Here is a 12,359-nt window from a genome sequence, read left to right as displayed (position 1 = left end):
CCTCCCACACAACCTCACCCAATCATGCAATATCAGCTCTCTGGGATGTTGGGGTTCACCACAAGGAATGTCCTGGTTTGCCCAAGTACTCGTGAAACAGGCCTATGCCATTTCTCTACCCCTTGTCACTCCACATAACCTTCTTCTCCAAAAAGAAATTCTGCTTTCATATTAAAAAGTCAGCCTTTAATAGGCAACTATGTCTCTAACAAGTGTGTTTAAATATCTGTGGGACTTTTAATGACATATTAAATCCTCCTTTCTCCAATTTCTGTGCCACATTCCACTGACAATGTCTTCTTGTGAAATGTGTAATTATGAAACGAGTGTTTCAATTAAAACCTGTAAATAATTGTGTGCACTTGTGTCTCAAGGCAAGCAGAGATATAAAACAAAGAGGGAGTGTTCGTTTTGCCAACGTTCCAATCCCACAGTTAAACCACAAAGATAGAGAGAGAAGGAGAGCAAGGGAGAGAAAGCATGCCTCTCACTAGCTGATTACTGGCATGTTTGGAAACCAGGCATCATAGAGGTGAGGGAATATTTATGTAGAGAACTTGTCTGTACAGTAAGTAGAAGGTAAAGAAATAAAACCATCAGTCATCTCTTCCACAACACATCTCTACAAGAACAGGACACTCTCTGATGCATTCCTCAGCCTGGGAGCAAATTGGGATGGGGGACGATTTGCTACAGCAACAGCAGCCATGAGGTTCTGCCGAGGTCAGGTCGTGTCATGCTCAACAGTCTGATTGCTTAACAAGGGTGGGTGCATGAGAAAAGAAATCATAATTTACAATCAAACACACACCTCACAAACACCCAGGCCACGGGCGATCAAGGCTGCACGAAAAGTACGCAGTCTCAGGGACCACACAGACATGTTTAAGATAAAGACAGACAAATTAGATGACAGCATCTCAAGCTAACCACTGTGCCTGCGCTAATTACAGGCTGCCTGGCGATGAAAGAGGCAGATGAAATGTCCTTATTTGTTTTTTTTTTTTTCTTTCAGTGCCCCAAACCAAGTAAACACAGATATGCAGTTGACGGCAAAAGTACGTGGCACAGCGTAAAAGAAGCACACAAAACGGAGACAGAAAATACAGTTGTGCTGTGAGAGTTCCACCCACCACACACAGGTGTTTGGCCACCGCTGGGGAGAACAAACGCTTGAGGTAAAGGGAAACAAGGGCGCAGCCAGCAAAAGTTTTGGCTTGTGACTTCTGCCAAAGAAAACAGACTCTGGAAACCCCATCTGTGCTGCTATTGATACAATAACGAAGGTGTTCATGCGAGGCTACCGTCTGTGGGCTCTGATTAAGCTAACAAATGCTGAACAACTAATAAGATTTGCCTATTAAACAGGTAATGTTGGTAACGTGCACACACTCTTAACAACAATGCTGTCTTTGTTGTTGAGTAATAGGCAATAAACTGCATCAGGACTTGGGATATCACTCTCTAAAGTTAATTTACCCTGCATCCAGTTTCAATCGGTCATTTAAATCACTTTTAGCCATTTCAGTTTAAGTTGAATTGAGCTTATGTCTGGTTTTGCCTTACCAATAATGTTTTGGTGTTACCATTCTAAATTAATCTGAAGTTCTGTTCATAAACTCATAAAAGTGCTTAATTAAATATTGAACTACATGCAATGCGAACTTCCTTGTGTTTTATAGTAAATGCCTTATAGGTAAATTCAAATAAAGCAATCTCTCCTTTCAAATGATGGGAAGCAAGCTACCCTTTGCATTTTTTAAACTGAGTTTAGCATCATAACTAGTAAAAAAAGCCATTTGTCAAAAGGTGGATTTTAAAGATGTGTTTATTGTTTACTGTGCCAATGGCAAATTATAGTTAACTATTGTTGCAAAGGGAACACATGGCCTCCAAGCTCTTGATTTTACAAAATGAGTTGCTTTTACCGCCATGACTGTAATTCCATGTATTTAAGAATTGGCTCCATTAGAAAAGGCTTGGATCTGTCCATCTTTATTGTCATCATGATGCCGGCAACCTTTGCAGCTCCCATCTGGGATGGAGGGCCTTCCATTGTGTAGTAACTTTCTGTCCCGCCCACACAGGAATCAGGACGAGGTTTGTCAGGGGCAGCAGGACAAAAGGGAATGTCGCCACTCCAGGAATGAAGTGCCAGCCGATGAAGGTTTCTCTCCTTTTTGTGGGTGTGCGACAGAATGCATCACCACAGGGGTGCAACCGTTAGCTGACAACTCTGGTGGGGTCATCCCCGACTGGGCACAGCTTTAACCTCTCCAGCCCCTTCTGGCCCCTGGTGACCTTTGGTTTTGATGACAGACTGGACTTTTTGTGTACCAGCACCAAGCCCAGGTGAGGACAAGAAAGGATGACAATAGAAGAGAAGATAAAGCCGACAGAGGCTTGGAGACGGGCCCAAGGGTCACGGGTCAAGCTGGACAGTTGAGTGATGAGTGCAGCTGTGGACACGTGGGCCGCCTTGTCTATCCTTTGGCTTTGCTGACCATGTCAGCTGATATTTCCTTTGTGCTTGGATAAAGACCTCACTAACCCACCAAGATTTAGAGAAAAGAAATAAACACAGGCAACAGATGTAGTACATCACAAATTGGGTATGCTTCTGACATTTTGACCCTATAGCTTCTTCTGTGTGGATTTAATCTTTTGTTTCCAATGGATACGACAGACAAAATGACAAAAGTGTATTTGATTTCTTTAAAGGTAATTGATTTCACAAATGTTAACAGAAATCACAGTTACACTGTAAGTGCTGCATAGCCTCTTTCTAACCTGTCAAGACAAATTATATACATATTCACAAAAAACCAGTAGGGTGCTGAGTTTTTAATCAGCTATTTATCACTAAAGCAACACTATTAATGTATGTCTGTCAAGCAGCCACCTGCATTACCTACCCAAGTCAGTATTAAGCCAATATCAGGTTGTTTTACTTGGGTTTAGGGCTACAATATAAGCAAAACAGGCAATTATAGAATTATTGTTGCAATTACCTAACATTTACCTTACTCCTTTTGTTTTATATTATCACAATGGTCACAACATCTGGGTCTTAGCATCTTTGTGACTAAAATTTAGGTCAGATATGGACTTTAAAGGCAGTGAGAGTCCATCTGTAGGTACAACTGACTTCTTTGTGATCTAAAGCCTTGCACACTTGTAACATACTGTGGAGGAGGAATACGGATTCCAGAATTATATCTGAATTTTTCTATTGTTCTTGTCATATATTTGATGTTTCTATTTGTTTCCATGGAAAGCACTTTAACTCTGCCTGTGCATAAACAGTGCTTATCCAAATCACAAGCAAATATATTGATTTACACTATTATTACAAACTAAGGCAAAGGCTATGCTTTGTAATGACCCAAGGAGAAATTTAGTATCACTGAGGAGGTCTACACAGGCTTGGATGTGTAGAAAGACAATGATAGAAAGGCAGGTTAAACAATTTAGCAATCTCACACATGATGGGAAATCACACCTTGAAATATAAGGCGAACACTGATAATGTTTAACTAAAGATGATTTTGTAAAAATAAATAAATAAAAAGCTACCACAACATTTCTAATGTCTTCAACTCTAAAAAAAGGTTTAAGTTCACCATGTGTCCTAAGAAACTAAAGTAAAAGAATAAGAATTATCTTTTTTTTTAGTTTTGCTCACCTACTTCAACATTAACAATGAGTAAATACCAGAAGTAGTAATAACACTTTCACGAATAGAAATGTTCTAACTTGGATTTATGTAAAGGTAAATTACCCTAATTTTCTGCAGTTTTCACACTAACAAACATGTTTTTTAGCCCCCATGTACACACAACCCCACGCTATCCAATCAAAGAAGCAAATGGAACAAATGAAAAGATCCTTTTTTCTTAAACGTTGTAATGCGTTAGCAACCCACTCCTCCTAAAGTAAAATGATCCACACATCCTGAGCTGTTCAACTGCTTCCGATGCCAAAGGTCAATCGCTGGACTCAGGCCTACCATCCAGAACCAAGAGATGGGAGGCTGGGGTTTGCCAAGTCAAGCACAAACCCTGTTTTAGGTCATAAACACCTCGGCCTGTCTCCCTTTCTTTTTCTTTCTCTCCCACCGAGGTGAGTAGGGTTTGCACTCTGTTAATCTTTCACTTCGGGCCAGCTCGCTTTTACATTGGGCCACGGGAGAACAGAGGAGGAGAATGAAAGAAGGGTAGTAAACGACAAGAGTGGATAAAAGAGCAGGAAGAAAAAGCCATAGAGAGGGCCAGATGGGCACCTTCACAGTCCATTTATCAAACCCAATGTGGCCCTCCTCTCCCCTCCCTGCTGCTCTCATGTCCTAAACCCCCATGTAATTCTGTAATGATTTTCATTATCATATAATGACCTTACAAAACCTACAGCAGTTTGCGTGGTCAGTACAAAACCCGCAGCTGTTCACTTCAGTGTTTGCTTGGCCACTGTGACAAACCTTTTTCCAGTGCTGTTTTTTCTGCTGGTTCGAGCACCGAGTTCGAGGTTCTGTAGGGTCAGCAACAATTATTTTATCCAGAACTGTTCAAAAGTACTAAATATATGAGCACAAAGAGTAAAAACACAACCTCAGAAGAAGTAGTAACTACCCTTCAAAAGCTGAAAAAAAAATAAATACAACTAAGAATAAAACTGAACAGTGACCGCATAAATGTGAAACATGATCTATGAATTTTTCAAACCTGAAAAGTCCCTGATGCCAAAGGGATGTGCCACTTCCTATCCTAATAGGACCCCTTCCCTGGAGGTGGTATCTTGCTTCCTGTGTGGTACGCTAAACCGCTTGGCTGCGGCACAGTCACCCACCCACATAATAATCCATCTATTTCCAAGGTACTCTAGGGGCATTTACCGAAGGGACAGAGAGGCCAGCATCTATCAAAGAATTTGCCGTATGCATTGGGAAAACCCAGTTACCAGAAAAGCTCATAAGAATAAAAAAGCTCTCATAACTTTGTTGGCTCAGAGTGAATGAATGGACTGCTTCTGCTCGCACGGCGCACACAGGCATCACTCACTCTGAGGGCCTATAAGTCACTTGTGAAGAACTACTGGTCAACACAGTCAATTGGTCTTTTTTTCTTGCTTCCTGTAAAAAAGATGCGGTAGAAAGAAAAGGACAACAAAAAGCCTTGCAACAAGAAAGCCTAGAAACAGCGAAATGCCACAAGAAAAACAAAATCGTCTGTTTACTATAATCTTAGTATTAGAATAACATTAGAAATCCTAATTTAAATAAGATTGCAAGACCCTTTGAAAAGATTTGACTGAATAAAGTTGACAAATCTCAATTTGTGTTTCATGCCTTGCTAAAGTGCTAAAATCTCAAGAACACACAAATACAAACTTTAATATATTTGAATGATATCTCATCTGACTGACAAATACCAATGTGAATAGGTGACTTCTGAAGACAGTTGTAGGATGATAGCACATTGCGCACTGTATTTTGACAATTTAGTCTAACAATATATACATTTCTTTCTATTTGATAATAAAGCTTTTGTGCTGCTCTTTTGCCCCCCCAAAAAGTAAATCATATCTTCACCCATTGAGTCAACTGTCTAATCAGTACCAGTGCGTCTCACTTAACATTGCACATAGCCGTGTGTTTAGGTTTGCACAAATGCTTTCTGTTGACAACCACTTGACAGGACGACCCGTGTTTTTTTTATAAGAGGATGGTGGAGGCAGAGAACAAACACTGAGTGCGTTTAAAGGGAAGAGAAGGGTATCAGGAGCAGCCGGAGTTCAAACACATCGCGCGTGAGTCTTGCCCCCCACCAAAAGTAATCTCATCAGTCTTCCACCACTGATAGAGTAAACGTTTCTCTGTCCAGCCGACAAGGACCGAGCATTTCCTGTCCCGGTCTGTGATGCTCGTTGTCAGGATCTTAAGGATTGCAGAGCAAAGTCTAGGGTTAGACACAGTTAGTAGGTGGTAACTCCGCATTGTGGGTGGCGGAGGTCATGGTGCTGATGGTAGGATGGTTTCTAGCTTTCAGCACATGCAGCTGGAATGCACTATCAGTGGAGGACCCACATCAGAGCTGTGAGGCTCTGGGCGTCGACACAGCAGAGTAAGGTGTGTGGAAACAGGCTGTTTACAACGCTCATCTGGATGGGACGGAGCAAAGGGTCGTGTAAAGGGGATAGATTAACGCAAAAACGGGCACCATGGAAAGATGAGAGAATCTAATTAGAGGGATGTGAACAAATACTGTGCCTTCAAAAGGTATTCTTACATCATGAACAAATATTCAGATTTTCTCACATTAAAACCCAAAGCTTTGATGTATTTTGTTGAAAAGGACAAACATAAACTAGCTTGTAACCGTGAAGACAGAAGGAAAGAAAGAGGGCCAAAAGGCCAATGGTTCACAACAGCTATTAGTTGTGCACCTCTTTTCTTCTTCTTTTGAAAGAAAGTGGCAAAAAGTTTATCACAACTCATGTATGGGACACAACAAACACATAGAAGCATTTGTTAGTGAGACAACTGATGTTAGATCTGTTCAAAAGGACAATAAGCAGTTAAACATTTGTGAATTAAGGGCTGGTAAAAGCAGCCATACCAGTGCTTTTGTATGTCCTTGCTAGCATTGAGGTAGAGGGTGACTGAGAAAATGAACAGCTAAAATAATACTGTGGTGCATGCGTGGGGGCCTTTCCTTATCTGAATGAATGGCCAGGGCTCTAATCCCTGTGCTCTCTGGTTTTATCAGGAGGGAAGGAAGTGAGCGGGCTTATCCAAGACACACGTGTCGGGGTGATAGCTGCCAGGCCCGAGCAGGACAAAACACACACCAGCCACGGCAAAGCAACTCCGAGGAATTCACTTCAGCTCTTTGGAAGGAGTCATCGATGAATCAATCTGGAACTGATGTGACTTTTTCTGGTGATGTTGTCATGAGCTGATTGCAGTTGGAGTTTGTGGGAAAAAACTGGTGCTACTCACTACAGGATGAATTTGGTTGTGTATTTTCTTTTCCTAAGGGCTAAAGGGTGTTAATTAAATATCTGCTTGTGCCGGATGTTGGTTACTGAATGCCTAAAGAAATATTTGCATTCTGGGTTTTGACTCTTGATGCCAAAGAAATCTAATTAGTTATGGAAATTATTTAACTTGAGGCAAACCACAGCTAAATTTAAGCAAACACTACTTTGATTGTTATTTGTTGGTTATGATTGATGCTTAAGACTTTGAGTACTGAGTACCTTTAGTTGATTATTTTGCAATCTATTTCATTATAGTTTCCCAGCTCTCTCTGTTTTCCATTGGTATTTATTTTTACCATTTGTAGCTTCACTCCCTTACTTCCAGGCCCACCATACCCCACAGCTGCAGCTCAATCAAGTAATCACACTCACCTGTTCTTCACTCCATTATTCTTAGCTGTGTTCCAGTTACCAGTTAAGTTGGAACTTGGAGCTGGGTTTGACATCAGACCCAAGGTAAAAGAGTTCCAGTTTAGAACTTGGCATTTCAAAATGACAACGCCCATAGCCACTGTTTGCAGTAGCTCTTACAAACACCATTTTAAGCTTTACTTTCCGTAAGCAAACACTACTTTTAATTTGTTCAGTTTAGAGTTGCAGGTGCTACATGTAACATTGATTGTGGACGAACTCTTACATGTTTGTCTTTTAAAATAAACATTTTTCTGCCACGGTGAAACACAAAGTTGGCCTTCCATGCTGTGACTGGGGGTAGTCAGAGGTGCTCCCACTTTCCCAGTGGAAAATACAACTTGGTTAGGTGATCCGGTTAATTTTTCCTACTGGGAAGTCGGAATTTCCCAGTTCCAAGTTGAATCCATTCCAGATACAGATTCCCTTTTCTCAACCACTTCTGTAATTCCTGTTATTCCAGTTATGTTCCTATTCATTCAGTTTCTCTTTGACAGTATTGGTCATATTTTGAAGGCACGGAGGAAAATCCGCGCTTTCTGATTGGCTACCTGTCACATTCAGCGTTAAGCTCCCAGTCGGGGAAAAACCCCTGATTTAGATCGGAGAGGCCACGACGATCTAAATCACACTGCAGGATGATCGGTTACGAAATCACCAGCGACAATCTTAGATCGGCCAACGATCTAAGATTGTTGTAAGAGAAAAATGGGGGCAAAACTTCATGTAGTGTGAACTATTGCATCAGGTAGTCAGATGTGCCCATCTTCTCTATTTAAATCTAGTGATTACTGAAAGGCAATATGCAGACTTTATAATCTGCACTCTTTTGGTTGAATGCAGTATTTATTTCCACTTTTATCCATCCATCCATCCATTTTCTTTACACCCTTGTCCCTTAGTGCGTTCGGGAGGGTTGCTGGTGCCTATTTCCAGCTAACGTTCCGGGCAAGAGGCGGGCTACACCCTGGAGAGGTTGCCAGTCTGTTGCAGTCTGTCACTTTGGTTTTATGTTGTCTAGTTTTTATTAAAGTACGTTTTTAGTTCATTTTATTTTTATTTTTGGCTATTTTGTTTATTTAGTTTATCAGTTCCAGTGTTATGTGTTCTTTTGAAAATAAAGTGTATCTATCTATGTCAGGAAATCGCATTTCATTAAGTCAGTGTCAAAAGGTCTTGAAACAATAGTATCGTTTATCGCAATAATTTTTTAGACAATTAATCGCTCGGCAAAATTTATCGTGACAGGCCTACACTTGACATCATGACGCTGCCACAAAAGGAAAAAATTACAGCAAAGGATAATTTGAAAATCAGTGAAAGACCCCTTTCCTGTCAACGACAACCCATCACTCTGTTTCCACCAATTCTACTGTTGCAAGCAAGTCACTGCATGAATCATTTTTCAAGTTATCAAATGGTTTGAGTCTTGTCTGTTAGTTTTTTTTTATTTCCTCAAAAAACTAAATATTACAACACAAATGGTAATGCGATGTTAGAAATCCCTGTGTAATTGAGCTTTTTTTCAACCAACCTGACAAGTTGACTCAGTCAATACAACAGGTCAACTGAGGAACTTCTTCCTTTCTTACTTCAAAGGAGGGTGAGCTTGTTTAAGATCAAGTAACATGCTGACATCAACTAAATAGTGCTTCCTAAGACAGGCTCCACTTTGTCAGCAATATTGTCACATTTTGATATAACCTCAATATATAGTATACAATCAAAAAATGTTTTCAAATAACTTTAAATTAGGCTTTTTAGACACTTTTGCAATCAACTAAGTTCCTCTTTTTACTCACTGAATGACAAAATATCCAGTCTAAAAAGTTAATGAGCTATATTATTTCAAGGGTTTTATACTATAAGGACAAATCCTTGAAATCTTTCTGCATTAGTGCATAAAACTTAACATAGAAAACAAACAACCACAAACATACAATGTTTGCTTAATTTGAACCTAAAGAACACATGTTTGGACTTTGGAGAAAAAAATTATTTGTCCAAACTTTTTCAGTTTTCCCGATTACTTTTTTTTAAAGGTTTTATTGGCTCTAGTGAATTGACAGGAAAGTGGGTAATGAGAGAAGGGGAAAGACATGCGGCAAAGGTCGCCAGGCCGGGAATCGAACCTGCGACAGCCACGTCAAGGATTAAGGTCTTCATATGTGGGTTGTACACCGGCGCCTCCACAGCAGCCCCTGTATTACTTTTAAACATGTATATCATTGTCTTCTTCAGATTTGACACAGAGCTATTTATCTGCCTAAAGAGTAGAGTGTCTGGGACCAAATTCAAGATACATGGTGTTACCTGTCTCTCCATGTCTGCCTCTGCTGGTGCCTGTCTGTCAGGGCAGACAGCAGGGTTTCGGCCATTTCCCTCCGTCGCTCCTCGGCTTGGCCTTCCTCCTCCACAGTAGCCAGGAAAAGCATGGTCTGAAAAGATGTAAAATAGATTTTAAGAGAAATATGTGTAAAAGCAGCAATCGTGATCTTAAAAACAGCGAACAGAGAAATGACACCTCTACATCCTACTAAAACATCCAAACCATCTGGCTGTAATTAATATTAGCCTAAATGTTCAAGACCATGGAATTAGGTGGAAAGACAACCTGAAGTGATTCATACAACCCTTGAGCTTCTATTCTCAGTGTAGAAATTACACAGCTCTGAGCTGAGACTCAATTATAACATCCTCGGGACGGCAGCATACAGTAAGTCTAGTATAAAGTCAGTTTCACATCAGAGGATGGGCAAATTACACCCAATATTAGAGTGTGAGTCAATTAATCGCGTCCTGCACAGCGCAGTGTAATGTGTGAGTATCCCCCTGTTGAACATGAATTACAGGCCAGCTTAAAGTGTGACGTGGCACATCACTGCTAATCAGAGACATCCTGGCAAACCTTCGCCTCCGAGTCTTCCGCAGCCTCTAAGCTGGTAGAGAGGGAGTCAAACGAAAAAGGATCTGGCAGCCCAAATTAAATGCAGCGCTGTCAGCCGCACTCAAATCCCTCTTCCTCTTTACCCGTCACACATTTTCTCCCGCTCTGAATATCCTTAAATGCCTCCCCCCTTAGCCGAGCCTGAGAAGTGATGGATCTGTAACTGTGACTGACTCTGACGCCTTGTTAAGAACAGTCTCTTCCTGTCACATCCACCAGTCAGGCATGTTCATTTCTTCCCATTAACAGTGACTCCCCAACCCAGTCATCCAACCTTCCTTTCAGAAATACTCCACAATATGAGAGAACCTTCATTTCTTCCTCTCCACCTTTTTTTAATCCCTTTCTGACAATCCACCTGTCTGTCTTAATTCATGTGACGATGGCTTTGATTGTCTGCGTGCGTGTTTCCAAAGGAGACGAGCAATATGCTTACTTCCCTCTGCACCACGCAGGACAGGTGTCAAAACACGTAGCGGTGTGTGAATGATTACACCCAACTCGGAGGAGACACCAAAGATTACAGTGACCAGGAGGAGGAAGGGCCGGCTGTACTCCCTCTGCAAACTGTGTCTTTCAGTTTGGATCAAACTCTGTCCTCCTGGGATGAGTGACGGGCTGAGAAAGTACCACAAAGTGCATTCAGACTGTATCACAACCCCAGCTGGTAGACATCACATTGCCGTGCCGCCTTTGTGATGCCCCATCAGTGTTTCCCTTGAAACGCTGCAGAGCAAGTGATTCGCAGTTGATCTGAAACCTGCTCCTGTGTGATTCCAATCTTGTTCCAACTCATTTCAAAGTTAAAACAGGATGAACGGAAATAGGACGGATTAACAAAACACGGTGGATAAAATATGAGGTATATGATTAACAGAAAAATGTTGACAAGACATCAGCCCAAACCCATAACTGTTAGGAGTGGGCTATAAATCAATTTCATTGATTAATCATATTTCCTGTATAGTGACGATTTCATTTAGTAAAAATCCAGATTTTTTTTTTCGTCAATGCACTCCTTGAGCTTCCATAGTTCAGAGGGATTGCAGCTTGCCCAGTGCCTACCATCTTGTGTTACAAACATGAATTTATTTGAACTTTTAACTCTGGTCATGTTTTTAAGTTTTTGAAAATACGTTTTGTTATTTAGAATTTCGAGGTGAGAAAAATAATAAACCGGATTTAGTATATAAAAAATGTTTACAGTTTATTTTGGTTTATTTTGATTTTTATTTCTCACACCTAATGAAAACTCAAAACTCAGTTTCACAGAAGGTTGGAACAGACCAAAAAACATTATTTAAAACTAAATATTAATTTAAGGACAATCACCTGGTATATTGCTGAGTTAATTCTTGTCCAGTTTACCCTTCTAGATGAGAGTATTACATATATTGGAAAATTGAGTGGAAGGAAAACATGTGGCAGAAAAGGTGCACAAGCAACCTTGAGAGAACCATAAAGCAAAGTCCCTTCTAGAATTTAGTGAAGAGTCACAAGAGTCCGATCAGATTCAGGACATGGCCTACAACACTCACAGGTGTGTAGTTAGTCATGAACCAAAAGCAACATTGGAAAAGTCAAACCTGGGTTTACTCAGACAAAGACTGAAATGTTGACTAAAGTACAATTTTTTAATCAATCTAGAAAGCACCAAAAGAGTTTGGAGAAAGAGTGGAGAAACATAAAAACTAAGTTGACTGAGGTTGAAGCAACAGCAAAAAATGCATGCTTGAAAAGATTGTGAAGCCATAAATAAATTGAGCACATAGGCAGCCACAGTGGAAACAGAGATTGCTCAATATTTATGGAGGTGGTGATTCCATTTCCCAGCAGGACTTGGTAATTTACCACATTGACAAAAACTGCCAATACTTTGGCTAAAGATGAATGCATCAAAGTGGTTAATTCCCCCTTAAATTGCCTGACCAGCAGTCCATAAATAGTGTATTTCTGAGAAAAA

The 12,359-nt window shown here is 40.6% G+C and overlaps 1 protein-coding gene across 1 annotated transcript in view; it reads right to left on the bottom strand.

Annotated features, from left to right (window-relative positions):
* Positions 1 to 12,359, bottom strand: part of fto (FTO alpha-ketoglutarate dependent dioxygenase) — a 138,203-nt gene that overhangs the window by 64,653 nt on the left and 61,191 nt on the right. The window contains exon 8 of the mRNA XM_014985250.2: positions 9,763 to 9,887. Coding sequence (XP_014840736.2) covers positions 9,763 to 9,887 — 125 coding nt within the window. The remainder of the gene's footprint in view (positions 1 to 9,762; positions 9,888 to 12,359) is intronic.

Source organism: Poecilia mexicana, unplaced genomic scaffold, assembly GCF_051168715.1.
Source record: "Poecilia mexicana isolate PSO_F unplaced genomic scaffold, ASM5116871v1 scaffold_3, whole genome shotgun sequence".
NCBI classification, from domain to species: Eukaryota; Metazoa; Chordata; class Actinopteri; order Cyprinodontiformes; family Poeciliidae; genus Poecilia; species Poecilia mexicana.
This window is presented reverse-complemented; position numbering and strand designations above follow the sequence as displayed.